Genomic DNA, 22,072 nt, shown 5'->3' on the forward strand with positions numbered 1-22,072 from the left:
ACTTGAATACGAGGACAAAAGTCTTGTTCTAGGTGGCGATGAAGCCATTCCGCCAGTCGGACCTTGTGGTGGCGGCGGCGGTCTTCCGCAGAAACAAGTTTATTTACCCAGGTACTTTTGCTACCCCCGCGCGAAACTCAAGCCCCAGCCATTTTTCAGAATCCACGTGTCCAACAAAAACGATCCCACTCCCTCTCATTCACGGGAAGATGGGTCTAGATACCTGCAGCTCCACGACGAGTCGGTATCCGAGTCCTCTCCGCTCAAGCCAGGGTTTTCTCGGCTGCCGATTCAGTCGTGGTTCGACAGGTGATGCACCCTTAATGGGGACCACGGATCGGAATAAGCTGAAAACCAATACCAGGTGTTCTCACGGCCTAAGGCCGTCCAGGCTGATAATGATTGTCAGATGATGTGGGAGAGGGTATAAGCAGGACTTTCTTGTCTCAGAACTTACCTGACAACGCAGGAGTCGGGAGCATTATCTCGCAGCCATCGGTGGCGAAGATTTGCACGCCTTGTGTCCATGAACCGATCCCGAGAAAAGAAACGCTGTCCATGGTGCGAATTGCGTCCTCGATTTTCGCGTTACCCTCCCTGCCTGTGAGAACCATAACAGATGAGTAAGGGCCTTGTGGCTTCAATCACCAAAGACAAAGGAGGGGACCTACACATCTTGCTGACACGGATGGTGATGGTGATCTCCAAGGTTGCTGTCCTTGCTAGTTCGCCGCCGCCGGAGTTGCGAATGAAGGGGAAATCGGCAAGAACCATCATTCAGTCCTCTCACCTCTTTATAGATGACGGTTCGACTCTTGTCGCCGAAGATCAGCTGCCTCATTCCGGACTTGACTGCAGATTCTCTGATGCAGCATCTGTTGCTTTTGTTGCCATGGTTATTGTCACGACAGTCGGGTTCATGTGCTGTACAGCCACATTACCGGGTAACTACAGTAGGTACCTAACTGCGTATTATGGTAACACATAACCGACAGCGAGCCATGGAGGCGCGAATAGTTTCAGTAATGCCAACAAGACTTCAATTTTTGGCATAACGGTTAACGTATAGTCCCCCATGTCAAGCGAGTGGCAAACCAGGGGCCCTGGGAACAAGAAAATGATTCATGGTCGGAGAAAAAAGAAAGGGACCTCCAATGATCTGGAAAGCATCCGAAAGCTTGCTTCCCCGGGGGGCTTGCAGCGGCGGATCTGAAGCTTCTGACTCGGCAGTGGAAAAACTGACAGGTCACATTTCAAGCTGGCAAGCCACATTTCCACGGGAAACAAGCGAGGTGTAGGAACAACACTAGCGTCGCGGTATCATCGAGATACCGGGGAATAAATGCCGAGCCCGCTGACATGGGCATGGGATGGAGAAGGAATTGGATGTGGCAAACCAACGAGACCGGCGAAACAGCCAAGTGGGCAACCTTGATAGCTGCCCATCATTCCGGACCACTTCCGGGGGACGGCTCCGATCCACAGCGGCGGAAGCTTAGTGTCTTTTCCGGGCGTCATCTGTGTCTCGTCAACCCCAAACAAAGTTTTCCAACCGCGGGGAAGTGGTGGTGGCCGAGCCGCACCTCCTTGGCCCCTGACTTCCGTGCCGATCATGCTAAAACGCCCAAGCCAGGCTGACTGGGCGGAGCTAAGTTTAGCTATTCGCCGCTGTACGCTACCTGTATGGGCTACGACCCGGGGAGGCTAAGGACCCGAAAGCGGCCGGCTCTGCCGAAAGAGGAAAACTTTGGCAGGTGAAGGGAAGAAAAAGCGGCCAAAAGAGAAAAGTTTACCGAAATGAAAAGAGCGGGAGAACCGGGAGCGGCTGAAGCCGCCCCGGTACGGGGGGGGGGGGGGGGGGGGCGGGGATGCGGGCCATAGCTATGGGGGCGCGAAGTGGTCCAGATCAAGATGCCGCCTTGTTTGGGTAACATTGGATGTGTTGCAATGCCCTCGTGTCTCAGTTAACCTGCAGAGTTTGATTTGGTTGGGCCTGAATGGGGAATAGGGGAGACTCAATGTATCATGTATCTTCTGTTGGCCGCAGCCTCGCAGCGTGGTGGACTCAAGGGGAGCGTCCAGAGCCAATGGCAACACACCAAAACCCGGGGGCCGCACACCGAGGAGAAGAAGAAGCCGGGGTGGGCGTGACACAGGAAGAAACAAGGAAAAACGGTTGTTCAGTGTTCTGGCGCTGAAGTCTGAAGCCCTGAACCTTGAAGCCCTGAAGTCTCTTCACCCGTCATTCTCCGAGGCCGCCACTGATGAATGCGGTGAGCTCCCGATAGCCGATGACTTGCATCCCCTTCTCCCACGCCCTTGTGACTTTGCTATTCTCCAGGCACCGCGACGCCCCAATTCTTCCTTGAATCTCGAGGCCCCTCCGACACCCCATTGCCCGGAGTCCCAATGCTCGTTGAGCCGCGTTGATTGTGGATGTCGTGTAGCAGTGGGAGCGGACTTACGACGCCCGAGCTTACAGACGCGTCGGGCTTTTGTTTATCATCGGATGAGAGTGGACCGTGGATGCTGGTACTTCGGTTCGTGTCTCGTCATCGTTCTCCCTCGTGGCCTGTTCCCGAGTCCTCATAACAGTTTGCTAACTTTGGGTTTCTTGGACAGAACATTAAGTGAGGATTCCAGAGCGCCTGCCGCCCCCTTTCTGCCGAGACCACAGGGGCGCAGCACTGGATTCGCTTCCCGCCGGGTATATCGTTGACGAGCGCTTCCGAACACGCCCTAAAGCCCCGACAACGCGACCTTCAAATTAGCAACGCCCGACGGGCATTCACTCGTCCTTGAGCCGCTTTTTGCCCACCGTGCTTTATATCCTGGTTGCCTATGTGGCACCGAATGCCTCTCAACCCATCTCTATCTGCGGGTCCGCGCTCCGCCTGGCTACCTAGGTAACCTCCTTGGGGCAGGATACCATTAATACCTCAACTTCATTCACGCTTGTCGCACACATGCCTAACGGCGTGTGTGCCGTCGGAATAACATAAACGAGATCTACCCACAAAGACTGTTACACTGGGCGTGGAAGGAGTTCGTCAAGCCGGGATTGTTAAATCACTGCCAGTCAACGCATGATTTTACAATCACATTGCTCTTGAAGTCAATGACCTCGCTGGTATTTGGGCTTTGCTACACAACATGGCACCGTGGAAGGCGGTTGCCATCGTCCAGCAGGCAGTCGGGAGCATCTGTCTTGGACTTTTGCTGGTTGGGATGACCTTCGAACTCCCATTCTCGACCTGCGCATGGCATATACCTGCAGCTGGGACGGACGCTCCCCATCTTGTTGACACTCGAACTCGAAAAGCAAACTCGCGGCTACCCGCTTGATTAAGCATGCCTCCTTGGAGCACCAATCAGGGCCTTGGTCGTCTGTTTCACACTCTCACCAGCCTGGCCTTTTACTCCACTCGCTCTCCTGGCCACTGATCAAGCCCAGTTGCGAGACGGTCAAAGCTGACGGCTAGCCGATCACTGTATACCTGTATAGGCGCCGCACTTTTCTAGGTTGGCTCAGCAGCAAGAGTTAGCATGCCACCGCCTTACTTGAACATGCAGCTTGAACTACATGTACCGGCGTCAGCAATCTCGGCTTCGGTAATTAGATGACGCCTCTCTCCCCGTCGCCATCCAGTTTTCTGCGAAAGTCTGAGGCGATCAAACGGCATTAATCACTCGGCGGCCAGACAACACCTAAGATCTCTGACTATCGAGCATACCAGCTGCCAAACCGGGATCTTTGCGTCGAAGCAAGGCATATGTCACATCTGCGACGTCCCCGCCCCTCCGTACCAACCCTCCCATTCTCCCAACGTCTTTCGCACCGTGTCTGCTCTCTCCTCAATTTCCTTTTCAAGTTCTCTCCTCTCCAGATACCCTGCCGTTCCGCAAAACGGCTGCCGCTGGACGTTCCACACAGGAGGCCCATGGCCGGCCCACCCCTGCCGCTGAAAAGCAAGAGGTGGCTGCATCTCGCGAGGAGTTGGTAGCCCATCTTATTGGCCAGTGGTCGGCACCGTGGCTGAGCGGGACGTTGCGTGATGCGGTGCACCATGTCCCGTGGCTCTCGTTGCCCGAAGAAAGCAAGTACGGAAAGGGGAAGCTCCCGAATCCCGGTCCTATTTCTAAGGGTGGAGAGGTGCGCTGCTGTCTGTGTTGAACCTGGGTTGAGGTCGACTCAAACCGCTCCCCCGATCTATGTTGTCCATAAGAAGACAGTCCGAGTTTGGGTGCGAGGAGATGCAAACACATTTTCCTGAATTCTGGGAACATACGTTCGTGCAGACCACCTATTCAGGGGTCACCATGTGGGTATTCGTACATAGAGTTGCCCCGTCACATCCCCTCGTCATTTCCAGCCCTTCTCCTTGCTCAAGGTGGCCCTGGCCTGGCAGCTTCGATATCCCCATGGTTCATTAGCTGCTAGTAGTTTATGTGTGGAACCCAAGTGGCATGATACCTTCTTCTGAGTTGGCTAAGCGAACAGCGAGTGGGAATAGTTCCTGAACTCCCCCTTCAAAGCAGGTTTTACGGATGGGCCCTCGCAGGCGTATATCCCGGAGTACAAAATCTGGCACACTTTCTTTACCACAACAAATACCTATCAAGAAGCGAGGGGTGTTGCCAAGGTAGGTCCACAACCAGCTCCCATTTCAGCATCTTCAACAACCCATCCTTACAAACAGCCTACTCGTCACCGCCATCAGCCCCCCTCCGCACCATCCTCACCTCCAGCCCCTCCTGCCTCGGAAACCAACTATTCACCACCCTTAACTCCCCCTCCGGCCGCACCAGCTCCACCTCATACCCCAGCACCACCGTCGCCACCACCTTATACACCTGCATCAGCCCCAGATGCTTCCCAATACACATCCTCGACCCCGCCCCAAAACTCAAATCCGCATCATTCATCGCCCGCAACCGCGCCGCAAACTGCCCCTCCCCCTCCCCCGCCCCGCGCAGCCACCGCTCCGGCCGGAAGGCGTGCGCGTCCGCGCCCCACACCCCGGCGTTGCGGTTGATGATGTAGGGGTTGAAGGCGAGGACCGTGCCCTGCGGCACGGGGGCGGCGTTGTTGGCAGGGTCTACGCCCAGGCGCTGGCCGCCGGCGGGCACGTAGCGCTCGAGGCCGAGCGCGACGCCGGGCAGGTAGCGGATGGCTTCGCGGACGACGGCGTCGAGGTAGGGCAGGCGGCGGGCTTGTTTGTAAGAGACGATGGTGGGGGGTTGGTTTTTGGTGGTGGGGGAGGGGTGCAGCCCGGCGGAGGTGAGTTCGGTGCGGAGGCGCGCCCAGACGCCGGGGGTGCGTAGAGCGTGGTAAATGGCGGAGCGGATGGAGATGGCGGTGGTGTCGGCGCCGGCGAGCATGTTGATCATGAGCCAGCCGACGATCTGGCCGTCGCTGATGGTGGGGTTGGCGGACTTGGCTTCGATGAAGCGGTCGAGGTAGTCGGGCTGGGGCGGCGCAGCGGTGGGGGTTTTCTCGGATTGTGACGCGTCGGCGCCCTGGTACCGCGCGATGAGCCGGCCCACGCAGCTTCCCGCGAGAGCGTTTATCTCTCCGGGGCGCTTGAATAGCTGGACGATGCGGTTCTTTTCCAGCACGCGGTCGAGGAAGGGTACGCATCCCACCCAGGCGAAGTAGTCCTGGATCTTCTCGGCCGCACGGAGGGTGCCGTCAAAGTCGGCGCCGGCGGAGAGGTAGCCGAGTGGCTGGGAGAAGGTTACGGAACCTACAACGTCCCAGGTATCTGATGGGGGCGCAGGCCTCGTTAGATACCTATCTTCTGGTTTCCTCCCTTTTTCTGTGGCAAGGGGGGGGTTACCGAGGGGGAAGAATGAAAAGGGCCTACTAACAGTACAAAATCCATCTGCCCAGGTCAAAGGCCCTTCCGGTAGCTCCGCTAGTGGCAGCGAATCTCTTGTCTAGCTCGCTACAGAGCTGCGCGATCGTCTTGTCTATGAGGGGCTCAAGAGTGGCCACGCTGGCGGGAGAGTAGTACTTGGCGATGGGCTTTTTCTCGGCCGCGTGCTTCTCCTCGTCGTCCTGGCTAAACAGGGTGTGCACAATGTGGCCGTCGATAAGGGAGCTGCCGGAGCTGTAGTAGGTGGTCTTGTTATCAATGATGTTTTGTCAGCAAAGGAGCTACATAATGGTACGTGTGGTGATAAGGGATGCGCGTGGAACCTTTTTCCAAGCCCCCTTGGTGCTGAAAACGGTTTTAATCAGCGAGGGGTCGTCCACATCGAGGACGTTTGGTCCGATGCGTACAACTGGTCCGTATTTCTCATGAAGACGGACCAGGACGTGGTGGAAGCTGCCCTGGGCGATGTGGTACGTTCGCCAAAGATTGGTAAATTCTACGCACCATCGGTCAGATCATAGGGTCTTTCTGGAGTTTGGGAGCTTGCAGTTACTTACTAGCCAGGAATGGACCTGGATATTGCCTCAGGGGAGAAGCGAGGTAGGAGGCTAGGAGGTAGGCAAAAAGGGCTCCCAGAGTCGCCAGCAGGTATTTAGTGAGCCCACTTGCTTCGAGTATCTGCCCCGGGATGAGGACTAGAAGGTGGTCGCTCATCTTTGCCCGTGGGTCACAGTGACCGTGAGTCTCTCGTTGGTGTTTGTTGATGTCACCGTGTCTCGGTGGTGGGCCGTCATAAGGCCTTGGTGCGACGCTGCAAGGTGAGAGCCCGGGAACGAGGCTCGATGTCACCAGGGAGTATTTGAAGCGGGGAAGCAATGGCTGTGCTGCCCGTCTCCGGAATAGTCAATCCCTTGTCTCGAGTTTTCGGTTGTTGGCCTGTTGCAGGGGTCACACCCTCATGGTGTCCGCTAACTATCCTGCAGGCGGCTCGGCGTTGGGTAGCCAATCACGCCAGACACATGAGATGTGACATGTTCATATCAAGTCTTTCCCATGACATCCCCGCGCCAACAGGAGCAAAAGTACCGGCACCGGTTCGTGGCCAGTCCGCATACGGTTACGGTGGTATCCATAAGATATCCGGATCAGTCCAAAACCCAACACACCTGCAGCCGTCCCCATAAATTCCATTCCGACACGCCAGGGTTGCCAAGGTTGCAGTGAGACACTGTGACACCGCACATTGCCCCGGTTCGAGGATGCCTGCCGATTTCGATTCGGACAACTCACAACACATCGAGACATCTCACTGATGATCCCAACCACGAGCGTTTCTTTGCCAAAGATACTTACTAACGTGATAGATGTCCCACCATTCCTATGGAGTGATGTAATCCTGCCAATGGCGATGGTTTGAGTAATCACCCAGCGTCCCAGCCCGTCCCCCCCGCTCTTTTTTGATGAAATACCCTGCTGTGTTCGTTAGCGCATCACTTCGACCGGGATCCGAGAAAAGTGGGTGTCCTTAGTGTTGCGGGCCGCGGAGTCAAGCGAGGAATGTCGGCGCGCTCTCGTCTTGCTTCCTCACTCCCGTGGGAGCGTGGCTCACATTTGTGGACCAAAATCGGGCTAGGATGGCATTTGACTCGATAACCCAAGACGCCTGCGCGTGATATGCACGTGACTGACTCGCCGTTCGTTCATTTCTTTGATTGGCCAAGTGTCCGAGAGAACCCCACCATCCCAAACAACCCAGAATAGGCCCCTCGGCGTTTCAGTCTTCTTCCCCTCCGGCACGCACCTCACTGGGACCATCCCGCGTCGTTGAACGCGCGGGCATTACACCAGTCGCCGGGCAGTCAGCATCATCCCATCCCATTGTCGACGTCCAACTCATCCCGAACCATTGTTCAACCATTCTTACCTTGTGTGTGTCGCGTCCCACCGCTATTTCACCCACCCACGCGCCAAGCCATCAACACCGCAACCCATCCCCCACAACGATAACCTCCCTATTCCCAACACCCAACCCCTCAACGGACCCAACAACACCAACAACAATGGCATCATCCACCATGCCACGCCTCAACCCCAACCCCAACCATGACCCCCACACCACCACCACACCAACCCCAACACCAACAACCCTCCCCGCCCCCCTCCTGCGCACCACCGCCCTCCTCACCTTCGTCCCCGCCCTCCCACTATGTATCACACACGGCGCCCTCTCCCGCGACATCGTCCCCGCCCTGGGGCTGGTCCCGCTGTTTTTCTCATCCGCGGTGTCGTTGGGTTTGGTGCTGAGTGCTCGGAGGAGGTCGAGGTCGGGTTCTGATGGGGGTGGGGGTGAAGATGGTGGGGGGGTTGGTGGTGTTGGTGGTGAGGGGGGGAAGGGGAAGGGGGCGTCGAGGCGGTTGGGGGGTGAAGCCGGGTTGGAAGGGTTGGTTGCTGCTTCTTCTGCTGCTGCTGCTGCTGCGAGGGGGAGGGGTGGGGATGAGTGGGAGGAGGAAGGGGGAGAGGAGAGTGGGCTTGGAGTAGGGGAAGAGGAGGATTATGAGGATGGTGGGGGTGGGGGCCGTCGGGGGTCGGTGTTGACGCATCGGATCTTGGTGTTTGTCGTGGATGTCGTGCTTGCGGCTGCGTTGATGGTGGTCTTGGTGTTTACCTGGATCCGGACCGGACACGTTGGGGATAGGCGCCCTGAGCTGGCCATGCTCGCGGCTTACAGTACCATGCCGTTGTTGGCCAACTTGTGAGTTTGGGGATGGCGGGGTTGGGGGGCGGTGCTTTGCTAATCTTGGTATAGTCTGATCCACTCGTACCTCGCCGCACGCGAGCTTGTCGCTGGCCTGGCCATCCCGGGCCTCGTTGAGTACACAGCGTGGCGCGTCGTGCCTGCGGATTGCCCACACTGCGGACACCGGCTGCGGCCCGACGCGTTGCCCCCTATTCCGTGGTACGAGACTGTCTCCCGGCCCAAGGTGTCGCTCCCGCGGATCACGGCACCGTCCATTTCCCGCCCGTCGCTCCCAGCCATCAGCGTGCCTAAACTATCCGGCTTCAAGGGACCTCGCGAGTGGAAGGCTCCGAACTGGATGAGGGGTAGGAATGCAGATGCCAGCCTCTTCATCGACGATGAACAGAACGAGCGTGACCGGTATAGGGACGACCCTGACGCGCCGTTCGAGGGACCGCCAAGCACGACTACCGCGGTTGCTACTGGATCTGCGGGCCCTGATTCGGTAGAGCAGGTTGTGGTGGGGAAGAAGGATAAGAAGACGAGGGGCTCCTCAACCCCGGCACACGTTGACGACGAGGTGGCTATCTGGTAGTGAGCCGACACGGGGTCCTTTGCTGCTTTCTCTCTTCGAAGGCGGTGCGGATATTATGTTTTGCGAGCGAATGTTTTTACGATGGTTTTCATGTTTCAACTTGCTGGAGTTCACGATCAGATACCCAATCTTTGTGTCGACCTTACTGGCTCTGTCAACTTGCCTTTCCTCAAATTTCAGTAGGTACGCTGGATCAGCGATTAGAAAGCAAAATATTTTGGATAAACTAGGTTATGTTTCTAGATATTGTTTCCCTTTCAAGACAGGTCATTGCGCCGCCCATTGCACATATGTTCAGCGACGGGCTCTAACCATCCACGCAACCTCGAGCCAGTTCGTCGACAGGAGTTATTAAACAATACGGTTGCCGTAGCAACAAATAGGGGCTGTCAAGTCAACCTGAGTATGACCCCCGAGGTTATCTTTCCATTCACGGGCAAGAACAGTCGGTTATATTCGTAACTCGCTATGCGTCCTCCAACCCACGCAGCAGTGGAAGATCCCCGCCTGGAAGGTTTCATACAGGCCCCCGATTTTGGCCCCCAAACTCATCCTCTATCTGTTGCCTACGCCAATCCGCCCACCCAGCCCAACCGTTACCCAAACACAGCCCAGGCCACCACCACCCAATATCCCCCACCATTAAACCATACCGACCGCCCAAGACAGAGCAACCAACCAAAAATGACCTCCCCCCAATCTCCCTCCCCCCAATCTCCCACTCCCTCCTCCCCATCTCCCCCCCCAGGACCCCCACCCCTCCTCCCACCACCCCCCGCGCCCTGTCCCTGGACCCTCGCCACCCTCCCGCACCTCGAACGCGCCAGCCTCCTGGTCTCCCAAACGCACCTCGTCCGCGCCCTCGACCACGTCGGCGCCCGGCTCGACGCCGCCGGCATCCCCTGGGCCCTGATGGGCGGCCTGGCGCTGCTGCTGCATGGCTACCGCAATCGTACGACGAGGGATGTGGATGTGGCGGTGGGGGAGGGGGTGCGGGCGAGGGAGGTTGTTGGGGGGTTGGGTGGTGGCGGGGTTGGTGGTGGTGGTGGTGGTGGTGGTGGTGTTGTGGGGGTGTATACGCCGCCGTTGTTGTCCGTGGCGGGGAGTGGGTGTGGGAGGTTTTATGTCCTGCTTGAGGGGGAGGGGGAGGGTGATGGGGGAGAAGGGGTTGGGGGAGAGAGGGTGGTGGTGGAGGTGGATGTTGTTTTGGCGGGTGAGTTCCGGGGTTGTGTGTCTCTTTTCGTGTTGGTTTTTGGGATTTGTTTGTGTGTGTGTGTTGAGGGGGAGTGGCTGACCTCTTGCTAGGGCATCTCGGTGCTCCGAGATCCCTTGTTGGTGCGACGACCACCAAAACGGCGCAGACGGCAGCGGGGATGCGTTCGTACAGTGTTCTCTCTGTGCAGCACCTGTGTCGGGCCAAGTTGCATGCGCTGTACCAGCGGGAAGCGGAGCGGGACTTTGGCGATCTGGAGTGGCTTTGCATGAACTTCACGGGCGAGGTTACCGAGGCGGCGGATACGTTCGACGAAGACGAGCGGAACAACTTTGTGGCAAAGTATCTGGAGAGGCATTCCGGTTCACAGGAGCTGATGATCAAGGAATTGATGGCGATGATGAGGTTGGGACCAGAAGGGGAGATGGAATAGTTATGTGTGACCAGGGCCCGAGCAGCGAGTCTGAAAGAGAGAGGAAGCTAAAAGGATGCTGATCCTCCATTGGCTTGTCGTATTTACATCGCTGTGTGGTGGGATTTACAAGGCAGCTGTTCAATCTCCGAGGGCGTGTTGAATTCAAGGCTACTGCGGGAAATTGGAATTCAGACCAGGTTAACGAGGTTAGGCTGCGTCCCGGGGGGGTTGCATCCCCCAGAACACACTGCTTCGTCTCACTTGTCCGGTCCCCTTGTTCACTTCGCTCACACCCACCGCCGACCTACACTACGCTGCCGTTACTGACGTGCTGCTGCTACCCGGTCAGGCGCTGATGGGGGTGCCATTGTGGGCGGTTTAATGTCCGACGAGAGCTTGAACCTGACGTGTTGGGAACTAGCACGAGAGTGGAGTGGATGTTGGAGTGAAACCTGGGTTGTGTCTGTGAAGAGCCTGGTTGTTAATTTACTTGAGGCCAAGCAGAAATTGATGGGTACGTAGTTTTCTTTTTCAGTCTATATGATGAATACCGCTCAAGGCAGGTGTCGTCATATGTTTGCACCCCAAGTGAAGCAAGCCATCCAACCCCTAATTGTGCTCTGCACCCTGTTCTCCTTGCCCATGATGGCCGGCCCGGTATACCCTTTCCGTTTGGGATCACTCTAGGAGCCGTCTAAAGCCCGTGGCGGCTGCCGGTAACATTGCTGTCGTGGGTGGGCTATCGGGTGTGCATTGCATTTTCTCGTCTTGCTTAAAGCTTGCGCTCCCAGCGATCCGGCACTGCGTGAGAGAGCGGTCAGCAAGACGATCCAACAAGATGCAAGAAGAAATTGTAATGACGGGTGAATACATACCACCGCATGCCGCCTTTACCATGTCTGCGCCGCCTGTAACCTAGACGGCAACGCCAGCAACGACAAGGCCGGCCGTGATGACCGGTACACGAAGGGACCGCATGTACGCGGCCCGGGCGCGCATCTGTTGTTCGGTGATGGCCGATGCTAACTTGGCGGCCGCGATTGACTCTTCGACCGTCTTGGCCTTGACAATGGAGTGCACAACAATGTTGAATGCATCCTCTGATGCCACTGATTAAATCGAGCATGGTAAGAATGAACGCTATCTCAAGAATAGGGGATCCGAATGCTCTTACCCTTAGTGACAGGATGGCAGTCAATGGCGATGTTATAAAAATGTAAAAAGGCGCTCAATAGCCATTTTGTCGTTGGGGACGGTCAAGTTGAGAGTATGGATTGTTTGAGGAATTGTGGTTGTGAAGGTTGGCCATGGTGAAATGATTTAGGTTGTCAGTTGTCCTGGCGGATATTCCAGGTATGGAGTTTGTTGTTGTTCGTGGATGGTGGGTTGGCGTGTCAGAGACAACCTCATAATATACACAACACAACAATGTCAACAAATATCACGTGCAAGGGATGTCAAAACGACCTACCTCTTGATATCTCTTTTCTGTGTGCACGGGCAGCGAAGGTATTCTCGTCCCATGTCTTTCTTCCCACACCACTTGTGTGGCCATCCTGGGTACCTACATTATGAGTTGGGACCGACAGCTAAACACTAACCATTGAGCCACCAGCCATTCCTACCTAACCATCCTAGCAGGCTAGAACTCGTACCTTTCCCGCCGTGAGAAGCTGCTGGGATATGCACGTATGGGAGTACCCAAACATTCCATCATTTTCATTCCAAGTTGGGACCGGAAAACGGTACTCATTTACTCGCTTCACTTCTCTGCAACACTGCTTTTTCTGTCTTTCCATCATAAAGGCAGGCTAAATTGAACGCTATACAAATGATACCTTCTCGTGTCCGACAGTGAACTTAATTCTCTAACTTGAAGCTCGGACCTAGGATGTAGGTAGGTATACAATGTGTTTGACCCCTCCCACAAACGTGAACGGCCACATCCAGGCTACCCTCCAGAATCTCCGCAGCGATGGCTGGGATATAACTGAGCTTGGTTAGGCCGGTTGAGGTGAGATCCTACTTGGTAATATTATCGAAGAACGGTCGTTATTTCCCATAGTGGCTGCTGATAAAGTCTCTAGGAGCTGATTAGGTACCTATATACCTGCCTATCACCTTTTTCCAGCCGTGCGTCGACAGACAGACGCGGGCTTGTCCCACTCAGCAGTCGGAAACCTGCCAATCAGGCCGAGTCCTTTTGGCGGCCAACCCTCCTCGGGGCAAAACGGGGTCAGACGGGGGCAAATACACCTACCACAACGACCTAAAACCTACGCTCGTGCACCAGTCCCTAAATGTAGCAGCTGGGCCTCTCGTAGTCAAAGGCACATGCCCTCCTTATCCAAGTGCTCAACCCGTTATTGACATCTAACCAAGGTTACCACCACTAACCCCCACCCCTCCCACATGACATCCACAGACCTCAAAAATGCAAACTCAGAGCAGCCCCTGAACCAACACACAGCGGTGTGTCTCGGCCGCTCGGGCGACCGAAACTGCGGCCTGGGTGTCCCGGAAGTACTCCGAGTCATTCAAATACTCGAGCACGGGAGCATCCCCAGTTGTGTTACCGGTTCCAAGGCATTAGTGTACTATGGCGCTGGCAGAGTTGCTCAAGTAAGTCGGTCCATATCAGTAGGTATAACTGACTGTACTGGAAGTGACACTGACGAATTTTGGCCTCCAGGACTGGGAAGTCACCGTCCCAGACGAGCTCGTTGACCATGCCCGGCTCGTCTTCGCCCAGAATCACGACTATGAGACACTGCAACCCGTTATGCCGCAGCCTAAGTCTCTCATCCACACATGCCCGCTGTTCAAGCTGAAGCATGTCGCCTTCACCTTCTTCCTCGTGCCGGCCTCTGAGCCGTTCATTGACTGCGATGCCGCTGAGCGCGAGCGCAGCTACAACGGGATCCCGTACCCTAAACTCGAGCACTTGGCCCAGAGTTTGCTCGACACGCAAAACTACGCGGGCCTGGAGGACCTCGTCGACGGCATGGACTTGGACGAAAAATGGGGCTACGCAAACCTCGATTTGGATCGAGTGCCGATCGAATATATCAAGCGCAAAAACGAGTTGATCTGCGAGTCCCGGCCAGGTCTTCCTGGCCTCATGGCCTCGCTCTCATTAGCCCCTGATGCAAGGAGGGAGTGGGCACGGGTTGTCCGGGGGAAGGTTGCGAGGATGACCCCGAAATATTCGGAAGCGATCTACTCGACAAGATTTCGTCTAAGGGATTCCCTAGACCCTCGGCTGGATAGGAATCGGCAGGTGTAGGGCGCAGGCGGCATCGGAAAATCGGCAACAACGAACGCCCTCGCATGGACGTTGCACCCGATGAACGATGGCGAGGCGGCGGGCTGCAGCGTATTGCGTTGGTCGCGTGGCCAGCGGGTGTATTGGGCTGAGAGGTGTCTACGTGTGCAGGGCCAGTCAGAAGCCCAGCGACTTCACTGCCAGCGTGTTTGGGGATTCGTCAGTGGCAGAGTTGGGACCGAGACACCGAGACCCAATTGCTGCCGGGTGCGGGGCTGCAAATCTGGAAAAGCGGGGATTCGTGGCTGACACACCCTGCAACAACCTGCCAAAACCGTGGCTGTGCCTGAACAGCCCCACGTTCCGGTGTTCAAAATGCTGTCAAGCCAAGCCAGCCTCGCGCCGCCAACACAACACACCCCAGTTCAGCCCCCGGAATCGTGGCCGAGTCATCCACAACTCGAAACCCATGCAGCCATGATGGCGGCCCACAGCTGGTCACGCTTGCGCGCGCCAGTTCTCGTGCGCTGGAGCACTGGGCCCCTTTTCTTCCCCATGGATTATTCGCGGTTCGGGTGAGGGTTATTAGGGCTTTTCCCCTTCTTTCTATTTTGCCATTGCACCGACAACTCGAGCCCTGGGTAACTAGTTACGATGCCCTTCTACGCCAACACGCCCGAGGCGCGACTGGGCCGCGCAGATTCGCTAGACCCGTCAACGACATGCAGAGGCATCACTGGCGGCGGCCGCCCATGCCGTCGTGCACTGTCTGCAGATGACGAGCCACCGGCCAGTTCGCGCTTGAGGCCCGCGAAAAAACGCACCGATAATCTAGCAGACGAGAGCCTGTACTGCTGGCAGCACAAGGACCAGGCGAGCGCCTCGGCGCAGTCGACCCCGGGGCCGAAGTTGTCTCATACGTCCATCCTGGAGGGGCGAACTAGCATAGACACGCTTGCCGAACGCCTCGGGCTCGTGCGCACACAGTCCCAGAAACCGCAGTATGGATGGGGAAGTGGGAACCCCTCAGGCAACTCCGCCCGGCCGAAATCGAAAACCACATTCTGCTGCTGCTTCAGCCTCCCCTCCTTCGACGAGGTCGAGCTCCCCCCGCGCCCGAAGCCCTACCCGGTACAGCCAGCGTCCACGTCCCACCGGCCGGGGGGCAAGAAGAAGAGCTCGGGCCGACGCAAAGCCTCGTCGCTCATCCCCGACGACCTTCCGGAGGAGACGACCGCCCAGCTCGTCGCCGAACTAGAGAAGACCGTCTCGCAGCAAGACGAAGCAGGATACATCTACATCTTCTGGCTGACGCCCGAATCCGAGCCAGCCACGCCGCCCGCCGAGGCAGCCCGCTCTCTACTGTCGCCGCCCTCCACCTCCGACCGCGGCCGCCGACCGAGCGACGTCCTCTCTACCTTCGCCCGACTAGCCATCGGCGACGACAGCGACAACGACAACGGCCAGGGCCAACAGGGCAGCCACCACAAGACCAACAAGCCCAAGAAGAAGGTGCTCCTCAAGATCGGGCGGGCGACCAACGTGCAGCGGCGGCTGAACGAGTGGCAGCGGCAGTGCGGCTACAACCTCTCGCTGATCCGCTACTACCCCTACGTGCCCTCCAGCAGCCCCGGCAGCAGCGGCGGGGCGCCGCGCAAGGTCCCGCACAGCCACAAGGTCGAGCGCCTGGTGCACATCGAGCTGACGGGCCGCGGCCTGCGCGTGGCGGATAGGGAGAAGTGCGAGGCGTGTGGGCGTGAGCACCGCGAGTGGTTTGAGGTGGAGGCGTCGCGGAGCGCGGTGGCGGATGTGGATGAGGTGGTGAGGCGGTGGTCGGATTGGGATGAGGGGTTGCTTTAGGGGAGGGGGGTTGTGGTGTTTGGCATTGCTTTGGTGTTTGTTTGTGCATTTTGGGGGGGTATTTGAAGGGGTGCATCGTAGGCATTTAATGACGGCAATATCACAGCGTTGATCTCGCGAGACGTGACGCCATGTCGCTGACAATCTCGCACTCCCAGGCTTGAACTCCATATGCGTGCCCAACCCAGGGTACCTGATGTAGCTAGTAAGAGTAAGAATGTTCTACTAACAAAAAAAAAACCAGCAAAGTAGGTAACGCCGGCCATGCCCCCAGCCCAACCCAACCATCCCCCCCATCAAACGCAACGCCAAACACCAACCCATCTATGCACACCTCAACACCTCACCCATTCCCCACACCTACCTTCCACCCATCTTACATCACAACCCACCACCACCACCCAAAACCACCGGCAACGAGTTAAACCCCACAATCCCATCCGCCAGCAGCTCCTCCCCCCGCCGCATCGACACCCTTCGCCCAATGATGCCGTCGCTGCCCACCTGCAGCGAGAGTGCGGCGCCCAGTGCCGTTTCCTCAAAATACCCGTTTGGGACGCCGTCGTCGTGTGGGCTGTTGATGGGGCTGGAAGGGGTGGAGGAGGGGGGGCTGCGGAGGGTGAACTGCTGCATTAGGCCGGCGTCGGCGAGGGGTTTGGTGAGATCGCCTGTTAGGCTGGTGGGTGCACGGGGTGTGTTAGTTGGGTGGGTGGTGATGCGGGGGGAAGGGGGATGGGAGAGGGGGAAAACGGGGGGGTGGGCGTACTGGATGGATACTAGCAGGCTGTCGTCGTCGAAGGGGGATTTGCAGCTGGTGGTGGGCTTGGCGGTGGCAGGCTGGAAGAAGCGGACGTGGGTGGCGTGCGCGCTGGAGGGCGAGGTCGGGTTCAGGAAGAGCAGGTTGCCGAGGCTGCCGCGGCCGCTGGGGGAGGAGAGGTCGACGCGGGCGCCGATGCGGGGAGTGGAGGAGGGGGTTTCGGGGCCGCACATCTTGAGTGGTTGGTGGGGAGGTGGGTAGTACTGGTTTGGGTGGGTTGGATGTGTGTATCTAGGTATCTAGGTACGTCGGTAAGTTGTGGGTGATGGAGGATAAGTCGAAAAAGCCCCAGGGAAATGTATGGATGATATGGGCTGGCAAGTCAAGTCGACGTTGTGATCGAGTGGGAGAAAGTGAATATTCGGATTTGAGATGGCGGGCAGGACATTCTGGGCTTTATTTGATGTATCTTGTTTAACCCCTTAAGATGACTTGCTCCATTCCACGCTCCATTCCACTTTCTGTCTCGGAACATGAGCCTGAGTCGTGGCCTACCTTGCGAGTTGGTGGCCAACAAGGTAGTCCTCAAGGTGCCTGATCAGCGGCCCGTCGTCTCGTTTGAGCCTGCATCCAGACCTGCTAAAGATGCCCAGATCGCCCCAACAAGGGACCACCACAAACCAATCAAGCCCGCTGAAACATGCCAAAACTGCCGTTTTTGTCGTTTATTCCTCTTGGCACTCGATTTTTAGTTTTAGCCCTGGCCACTCGCCCCTCACCAGGCCTGACTGAGCACATTTGCGCGGGTAAATTGCGGGGCATTTCAACACACACCTGACGCGTGCAAATGCAGCCCTGACCTGACGCGACGGACTCCACGGCAAGTGCAACTCAGACAACTTGCTCACTCACGTAACTTACTGCGCACCTTGATGAGCACGTTTCGCCATTTCGCCATTCCCATCCCGTCCGAACACTAAAACCTGCACCAGACGGCCCACCAGGCTGCAAAGAGTCAAAATGGTCAACTTTGGCAACCTCCTCCAGTATCTCGCCCTGCAATCACCGCATTCGGGCGACACCATCACGGACAGTAGCAATACCACTCTCAATCTTGCCAAGATGGGCCTCACCGCCTACACTCTCCCGGCCTTGCCCTACTCCTACGATGCTCTTGAGCCTCACATCTCAGCCCAGATCATGGAGCTGCACCACAGCAAGCACCACCAGGCTTACGTGACCAACCTCAACAAGGCCCTTGAGTCGCACGTTGCCGCCGTCGCATCCAAAGATGTGGCCGGTCAGATCGCACTGCAGCAGATCATCAAGTTCAACGGCGGCGGCCACATCAACCACTCGCTGTTCTGGAAGAACTTGGCCCCGGCGGGGAGCGACGAGGCGAGCCTGGACCGGGCGAGCAGCTTAGTGGCCGAGATTGCGAAGACGTGGGGGAGCTTTGACGCTTTCAAGAAGGCCTTCTCCACGGCTCTGCTGGGGCTTCAAGGGAGTGGCTGGGGCTGGTTGGTTAAGGAGGCCGGGAACGGGGCCGGCTTGCGCATCGTCACGACCAAGGACCAGGACCCTGTCGTCGGCGGGGATGTGGCCATCTTTGGGGTCGACATGTGGGAGCATGCATATTACCTTCAGGTTGGTCCCCCCTGCTGTTTGATCATGTCGACATTTGCTGACTGGACTTTAGTATCTGAACGGGAAGACGGCGTATGTTGAGAATATCTGGAACGTTATCAACTGGCAAACCGCCCAGGAACGCTTCTCGGGAAATTCTGATGAGAAAACTGAACTTTAGGCTTACACGGTTGGATGATAGCGAAATATTATTGCTTTGCGCTGATGATCAACACGGGTGGCTGTGGATTTCTGTGACATCTGCGGTTAAACTTGTCGGCCCACGCCGCGGGCGACACGGCAAACAGCAACAGCCAGTTTCGGCTCATTCAACTCCGTCAAAGACAATCCTCCTCGAATCTTGTGCAAGTCATTTTACCTGGCACACATGATCTGCTTCCATCGGGCGCCTCTTCTGCACGCTCCCGGACCAACACGGGCTCTCCCCATACTGCAAAGCGAGCAACATGCGAGATCGGTCTCACAGCCACGAGGTCACCAGTCCACCGGCCGAGCAAGCACTGTGTTGCGCACCATGAAACCGACCATCGGTGTTCGGTGTTGCTCTCTCGGTGTGACGCATACGCTGCGTTTGCCAGATCTCGACCGGTACCACCGGCAGCCTGCAGCTCAGCCGCTGCAGGAACTGAGCAGAACGGAATCAACTCGTAAACGTGCGACTTGCCGATCCCAGCGTGTCTGAGGCCGTTTTATTATGCTCGGGTCATCGGCATGTCGAGGGTATCGGCGTTGTTTGCTGTCGCGGAGCCTGTGAATCGAAAACTGCTAATACTCACACGGGCCGCCAACATTGTCAGGTGTCTTCGCCAGCGCATTCTCTTTGGTCGAAGCCAAATACAGCTCGGCTTGGTGGGATGGGCCTCCACATAACATCCGCAGGGACTGTTTGCCCGCGGCAGCTCTTCCATGCTCACACTTGGCACAGCACGAGAAACGCAACGACAGCTAAATCTCCGAAGTTGCTCAACTACAGCCGCTAGCCGCCGTGTCCCATGGCTCTGTACAACCTTCCCAGATGGGAGGACCGTAATCTTCGGTGCGCTCTGGCAAATACGGCCGCCTTTTGGGACATGTGTTTGATGCATCTGGCATAACCCCGACGGGACCATCGAGGGCCAGGTCTGGTGCCGTCGGCAACACACAGCCGCGGGGAGGGGAAACCGGATTAGTGCAGAAACATCCGCCAGCAAAGTACCAAACGCTTAGCTGGCATTGGTGATGTCGACGGAACAGCCCCCGAGTCTTGTTTGTTTCTTTCCGTTATCCAATCCGAGCAAGCAACAAGATGTTCTCCGCCACCCAGCCTGGCTCACGGGAACCCAACCCGGCATACCCTCGTTAGCAGTGGATCAAATGAGATTGATGGGAGGAGGTATTCCTGGGTGGTTGAGTGCAAACACACTCGCTGTGGAGCCGACGGGATCCAGGGGTCGCGGTTGCGAACGAAGGAAGCCCAGCACGGCGAGGCAGCAACGAGTCAACCAAGGTTAATAAGATGGTTGAAGTCATCCTCTGGCTGTCGTCGCCCCATACGCTTCCTTTACGGAACCGACACAGTCCCTTGCGTACCAAGAATCAGCATCACCATGACCAAGGTCCATCATCTAATGGCTCTTCTGAGCTTCAGGTATGGCCACAATGCCCTGCGGGCACCAGTTCAGCGCCTAATGATCCTCTAGCCGCACTTTCGCGCCTGCCCTGGGTCACGTTAATAGTGACTATGGGTATGGCGACCCGATTCTCTTGCAGCCTACCGTCACGGCCACTGTAACGACAACCCAGATCTCCACGGTGACTGTCGATGGAAACACTTGTGATGCTGTCTACACCCCGACGACAGTGACTGTCTACACTAGCTGCTCTTCGACCTCAGACGCCTCTGGCCTGCCTCTCAGCAGCTACAGCAGCCATGGCCCCTGGATCAACGCCACATTCACCTCGGATGTGCCCTGCACCCATGATTTATCGACTTCCACCGCCGTGCCGAGCAACTTCTCCAGCTCTATGGGCTGGAACCACACGACAGCCACCTCACTTCCAACTCTGACAGGGACAGCTGGCACCACCATCGAGACCGCCGACCCCATCGGCACATCGTCCGTCCGCTGGGCAAACTCAACCCGGAGCTCGACCGCGGAAGAGGACTGGACAAGCGTCATTACTCTCACAGTGACCTCCTCTGCGATGATCACTGCCAACGCGACGATGACCTCGGGCTACTCCGCACCCAGCTCCGGTTTCAGCACTGGCACTGGCCTCCCCGGCCACGAGTCCTCGGAAGTTCCGCCGTCCTACCACCTCAGCCTGACATACCAGACCACCACTCGGGGTAAGTTGGCCACCTGCGTCCTCATGTCCACAGCTAACCCTTCCACGGAACCATCCGGCATACCCACGAACGAAACCGCGACCAACACCTGGCCTTCCGCCCCGCCCAGCTGGAACATCAGCACCATCTCCAACTTGCCGACCAGCACCATCTCCAACACGCCGACCAACACCACCTCCCACACCATTCTCACCGCCGAAACCAACGACCCCCTCTTCACCGACCCCACATCCTCCCCCATCCCAACCTGGTCCAACACGACCCTCACCCCGCCCTGGCCAACAACCTCCCTCATCTCCCTCACACCCACCACCACCACCACCACCACCACCACCACCAACGACGACGACGCCGGCGGCAACTACGGCAGCTACAGCTACCCGTCCCCATCCCCTTCCCCGTCCTCATCCGCCAGCACCGTGGACTTGGTCGACCCCATCGAGGGCACTGCCACCGCCACCGCCACCACCACTCCCACTCCCACTTTCACTCTCACCCTCACCCGCACTGATGTCGACGGCGGTGGTGGTGGTGGTGCTTCGTCCCTGTTGTCCACTCCGACGACGCTGTTGACTGTCACGTCCTCGAGGCCGGCGGATGGGTCGACGACGACGGATTTTACGCAGCCTGGGTATGGGTATGGGTATGGGTATGGTTATTGAGAGTTGAGGGGTGGGTGTGTACGGAGGAGTGGGGCTGTCTGGTGAAATGGGGGATGGAGATTAGTCCGAGGGGCGGGTTGTGGGCGCGTGTTTTGTGTAGGGGGAGGTGGAGGTCAAAATGGTGTTTGGGGAGGAAGGTTGGGGAGTGGTTGGGGGTTTGGAGGTCGGGGCTGAGAAATTTGGGGTGTGATTCGCTTCTGGAGTGTATTTATTTGGTTTGTTTGTTGTAGGTAGGTAGGTAGTTGATGCAGGGACAAATATGAGATGTTTCCCGGTAGACGATGTCCACTCTGGTCGGGTCAAAGCTCTTTGGAGGTATCAACGGCAACATAGACGGTCAAGAGATGTGGTTCACACCAGTGGTTGGCCCCAGCGGTAGTGGCCCATCGAGGAGCACCACTTCATGTCCCTTACTACCCTTCCATCCGATCTCATGCCAGCCTCGGCTCGCACAAGCCACCGCGCACCTTCCAGCACTATATGTATTAGGTCCGCAGCTCACACTGTCACCGCCTCCTCCCAATTGAAGTTGAACACCGGTTTAGCTCAGCGGTATTGGGAGGAGGACCGGTTGGACACCAATCGAAAGAGGACCGGTTCGACTCCCCCTCGCGGCGCAAAACTCTGAAAAAACAGAGTTTTCGTAACCACCGACCTCCATTCGACCGGCGAATGGGGCTTGGTGGTGAGCTTTTTGACTTTTCCTCCTTCTA

General features: G+C 57.2%; 11 protein-coding genes across 11 annotated transcripts; 7 read left to right on the forward strand and 4 right to left on the reverse strand.

Moving 5' to 3' along the window:
- Positions 1-291: 291 nt before the first annotated feature.
- Positions 292-774, reverse strand: F5144DRAFT_545365 (uncharacterized protein; the record flags this gene model as incomplete). Its single annotated transcript, XM_066787357.1, has 3 exons — positions 292-392; positions 458-601; positions 672-774. The coding sequence occupies 3 exons, from the start codon at positions 772-774 to the stop codon at positions 292-294; spliced, it is 348 nt and encodes a 115-aa protein (XP_066646854.1).
- Positions 775-4,701: 3,927 nt separating this feature from the next.
- F5144DRAFT_481947 (cytochrome P450) lies at positions 4,702-6,593 on the reverse strand (the record flags this gene model as incomplete). Its single annotated transcript, XM_066785312.1, has 5 exons — positions 4,702-5,067; positions 5,311-5,747; positions 5,872-6,127; positions 6,290-6,375; positions 6,437-6,593. The coding sequence occupies 5 exons, from the start codon at positions 6,591-6,593 to the stop codon at positions 4,702-4,704; spliced, it is 1,302 nt and encodes a 433-aa protein (XP_066646855.1).
- Positions 6,594-7,817: 1,224 nt separating this feature from the next.
- Positions 7,818-9,340, forward strand: F5144DRAFT_127713 (uncharacterized protein). The gene is made up of 2 exons (XM_066782273.1): positions 7,818-8,631; positions 8,686-9,340. Exons 1-2 carry the CDS (start codon positions 7,940-7,942, stop codon positions 9,209-9,211), a joined length of 1,218 nt encoding a protein of 405 aa, XP_066646856.1. The 5' UTR covers positions 7,818-7,939; the 3' UTR covers positions 9,212-9,340.
- Positions 9,341-9,895: 555 nt separating this feature from the next.
- Positions 9,896-10,857, forward strand: F5144DRAFT_599947 (uncharacterized protein; the record flags this gene model as incomplete). The annotated part of the gene is made up of 2 exons (XM_066791040.1): positions 9,896-10,424; positions 10,517-10,857. 2 exons carry the CDS (start codon positions 9,896-9,898, stop codon positions 10,855-10,857), a joined length of 870 nt encoding a protein of 289 aa, XP_066646857.1.
- An 897-nt stretch (positions 10,858-11,754) lies between these two features.
- F5144DRAFT_545369 (uncharacterized protein) lies at positions 11,755-12,458 on the reverse strand (the record flags this gene model as incomplete). Its single annotated transcript, XM_066787358.1, has 4 exons — positions 11,755-11,948; position 12,014; positions 12,311-12,403; positions 12,441-12,458. 4 exons carry the CDS (start codon positions 12,456-12,458, stop codon positions 11,755-11,757), a joined length of 306 nt encoding a protein of 101 aa, XP_066646858.1.
- A 793-nt stretch (positions 12,459-13,251) lies between these two features.
- F5144DRAFT_483142 (uncharacterized protein) lies at positions 13,252-14,125 on the forward strand (the record flags this gene model as incomplete). Its single annotated transcript, XM_066785376.1, has 2 exons — positions 13,252-13,461; positions 13,532-14,125. The coding sequence occupies 2 exons, from the start codon at positions 13,252-13,254 to the stop codon at positions 14,123-14,125; spliced, it is 804 nt and encodes a 267-aa protein (XP_066646859.1).
- On the forward strand, positions 13,934-14,671 carry F5144DRAFT_127899 (uncharacterized protein). The gene has a single exon (XM_066782275.1). It carries the CDS (start codon positions 14,193-14,195, stop codon positions 14,583-14,585), a length of 393 nt encoding a protein of 130 aa, XP_066646860.1. The 5' UTR covers positions 13,934-14,192; the 3' UTR covers positions 14,586-14,671.
- F5144DRAFT_128487 (meiotically up-regulated gene 113-domain-containing protein) lies at positions 14,442-16,131 on the forward strand. Its single transcript, XM_066782278.1, has one exon. It carries the CDS (start codon positions 14,759-14,761, stop codon positions 15,962-15,964), a length of 1,206 nt encoding a protein of 401 aa, XP_066646861.1. The 5' UTR covers positions 14,442-14,758; the 3' UTR covers positions 15,965-16,131.
- Positions 16,132-16,345: 214 nt separating this feature from the next.
- On the reverse strand, positions 16,346-16,954 carry F5144DRAFT_618869 (uncharacterized protein; the record flags this gene model as incomplete). Its single annotated transcript, XM_066791947.1, has 2 exons — positions 16,346-16,640; positions 16,731-16,954. 2 exons carry the CDS (start codon positions 16,952-16,954, stop codon positions 16,346-16,348), a joined length of 519 nt encoding a protein of 172 aa, XP_066646862.1.
- A 653-nt stretch (positions 16,955-17,607) lies between these two features.
- Positions 17,608-18,794, forward strand: F5144DRAFT_128058 (Manganese/iron superoxide dismutase). Its single transcript, XM_066782277.1, has 2 exons — positions 17,608-18,368; positions 18,421-18,794. The coding sequence occupies exons 1-2, from the start codon at positions 17,742-17,744 to the stop codon at positions 18,526-18,528; spliced, it is 735 nt and encodes a 244-aa protein (XP_066646863.1). The 5' UTR covers positions 17,608-17,741; the 3' UTR covers positions 18,529-18,794.
- A 1,160-nt stretch (positions 18,795-19,954) lies between these two features.
- Positions 19,955-21,835, forward strand: F5144DRAFT_610113 (uncharacterized protein; the record flags this gene model as incomplete). The annotated part of the gene is made up of 3 exons (XM_066791651.1): positions 19,955-19,995; positions 20,048-20,697; positions 20,731-21,835. 3 exons carry the CDS (start codon positions 19,955-19,957, stop codon positions 21,357-21,359), a joined length of 1,320 nt encoding a protein of 439 aa, XP_066646864.1. The 3' UTR covers positions 21,360-21,835.
- Between the last annotated feature and the right edge of the window lie 237 nt (positions 21,836-22,072).

Source organism: Chaetomium tenue (assembly GCF_020726465.1).
Source record: "Chaetomium tenue strain MPI-SDFR-AT-0079 chromosome Unknown F5144scaffold_2, whole genome shotgun sequence".
Lineage (NCBI taxonomy): Eukaryota > Fungi > Ascomycota > Sordariomycetes > Sordariales > Chaetomiaceae > Chaetomium > Chaetomium tenue.

Coding starts and splice junctions, on each gene's coding strand:
- F5144DRAFT_127713 (XM_066782273.1), top strand. CDS start 7,940: ATGGCATCATCCACCATGCCACGCCTCAACCCCAACCCCAACCATGAC. Junction 8,632..8,685: donor ATGCCGTTGTTGGCCAACTT/GTGAGTTTGGGG, acceptor ATCTTGGTATAG/TCTGATCCACTCGTACCTCG.
- F5144DRAFT_127899 (XM_066782275.1), top strand. CDS start 14,193: ATGGCGAGGCGGCGGGCTGCAGCGTATTGCGTTGGTCGCGTGGCCAGC.
- F5144DRAFT_128487 (XM_066782278.1), top strand. CDS start 14,759: ATGCCCTTCTACGCCAACACGCCCGAGGCGCGACTGGGCCGCGCAGAT.
- F5144DRAFT_128058 (XM_066782277.1), top strand. CDS start 17,742: ATGGTCAACTTTGGCAACCTCCTCCAGTATCTCGCCCTGCAATCACCG. Junction 18,369..18,420: donor AGCATGCATATTACCTTCAG/GTTGGTCCCCCC, acceptor ACTGGACTTTAG/TATCTGAACGGGAAGACGGC.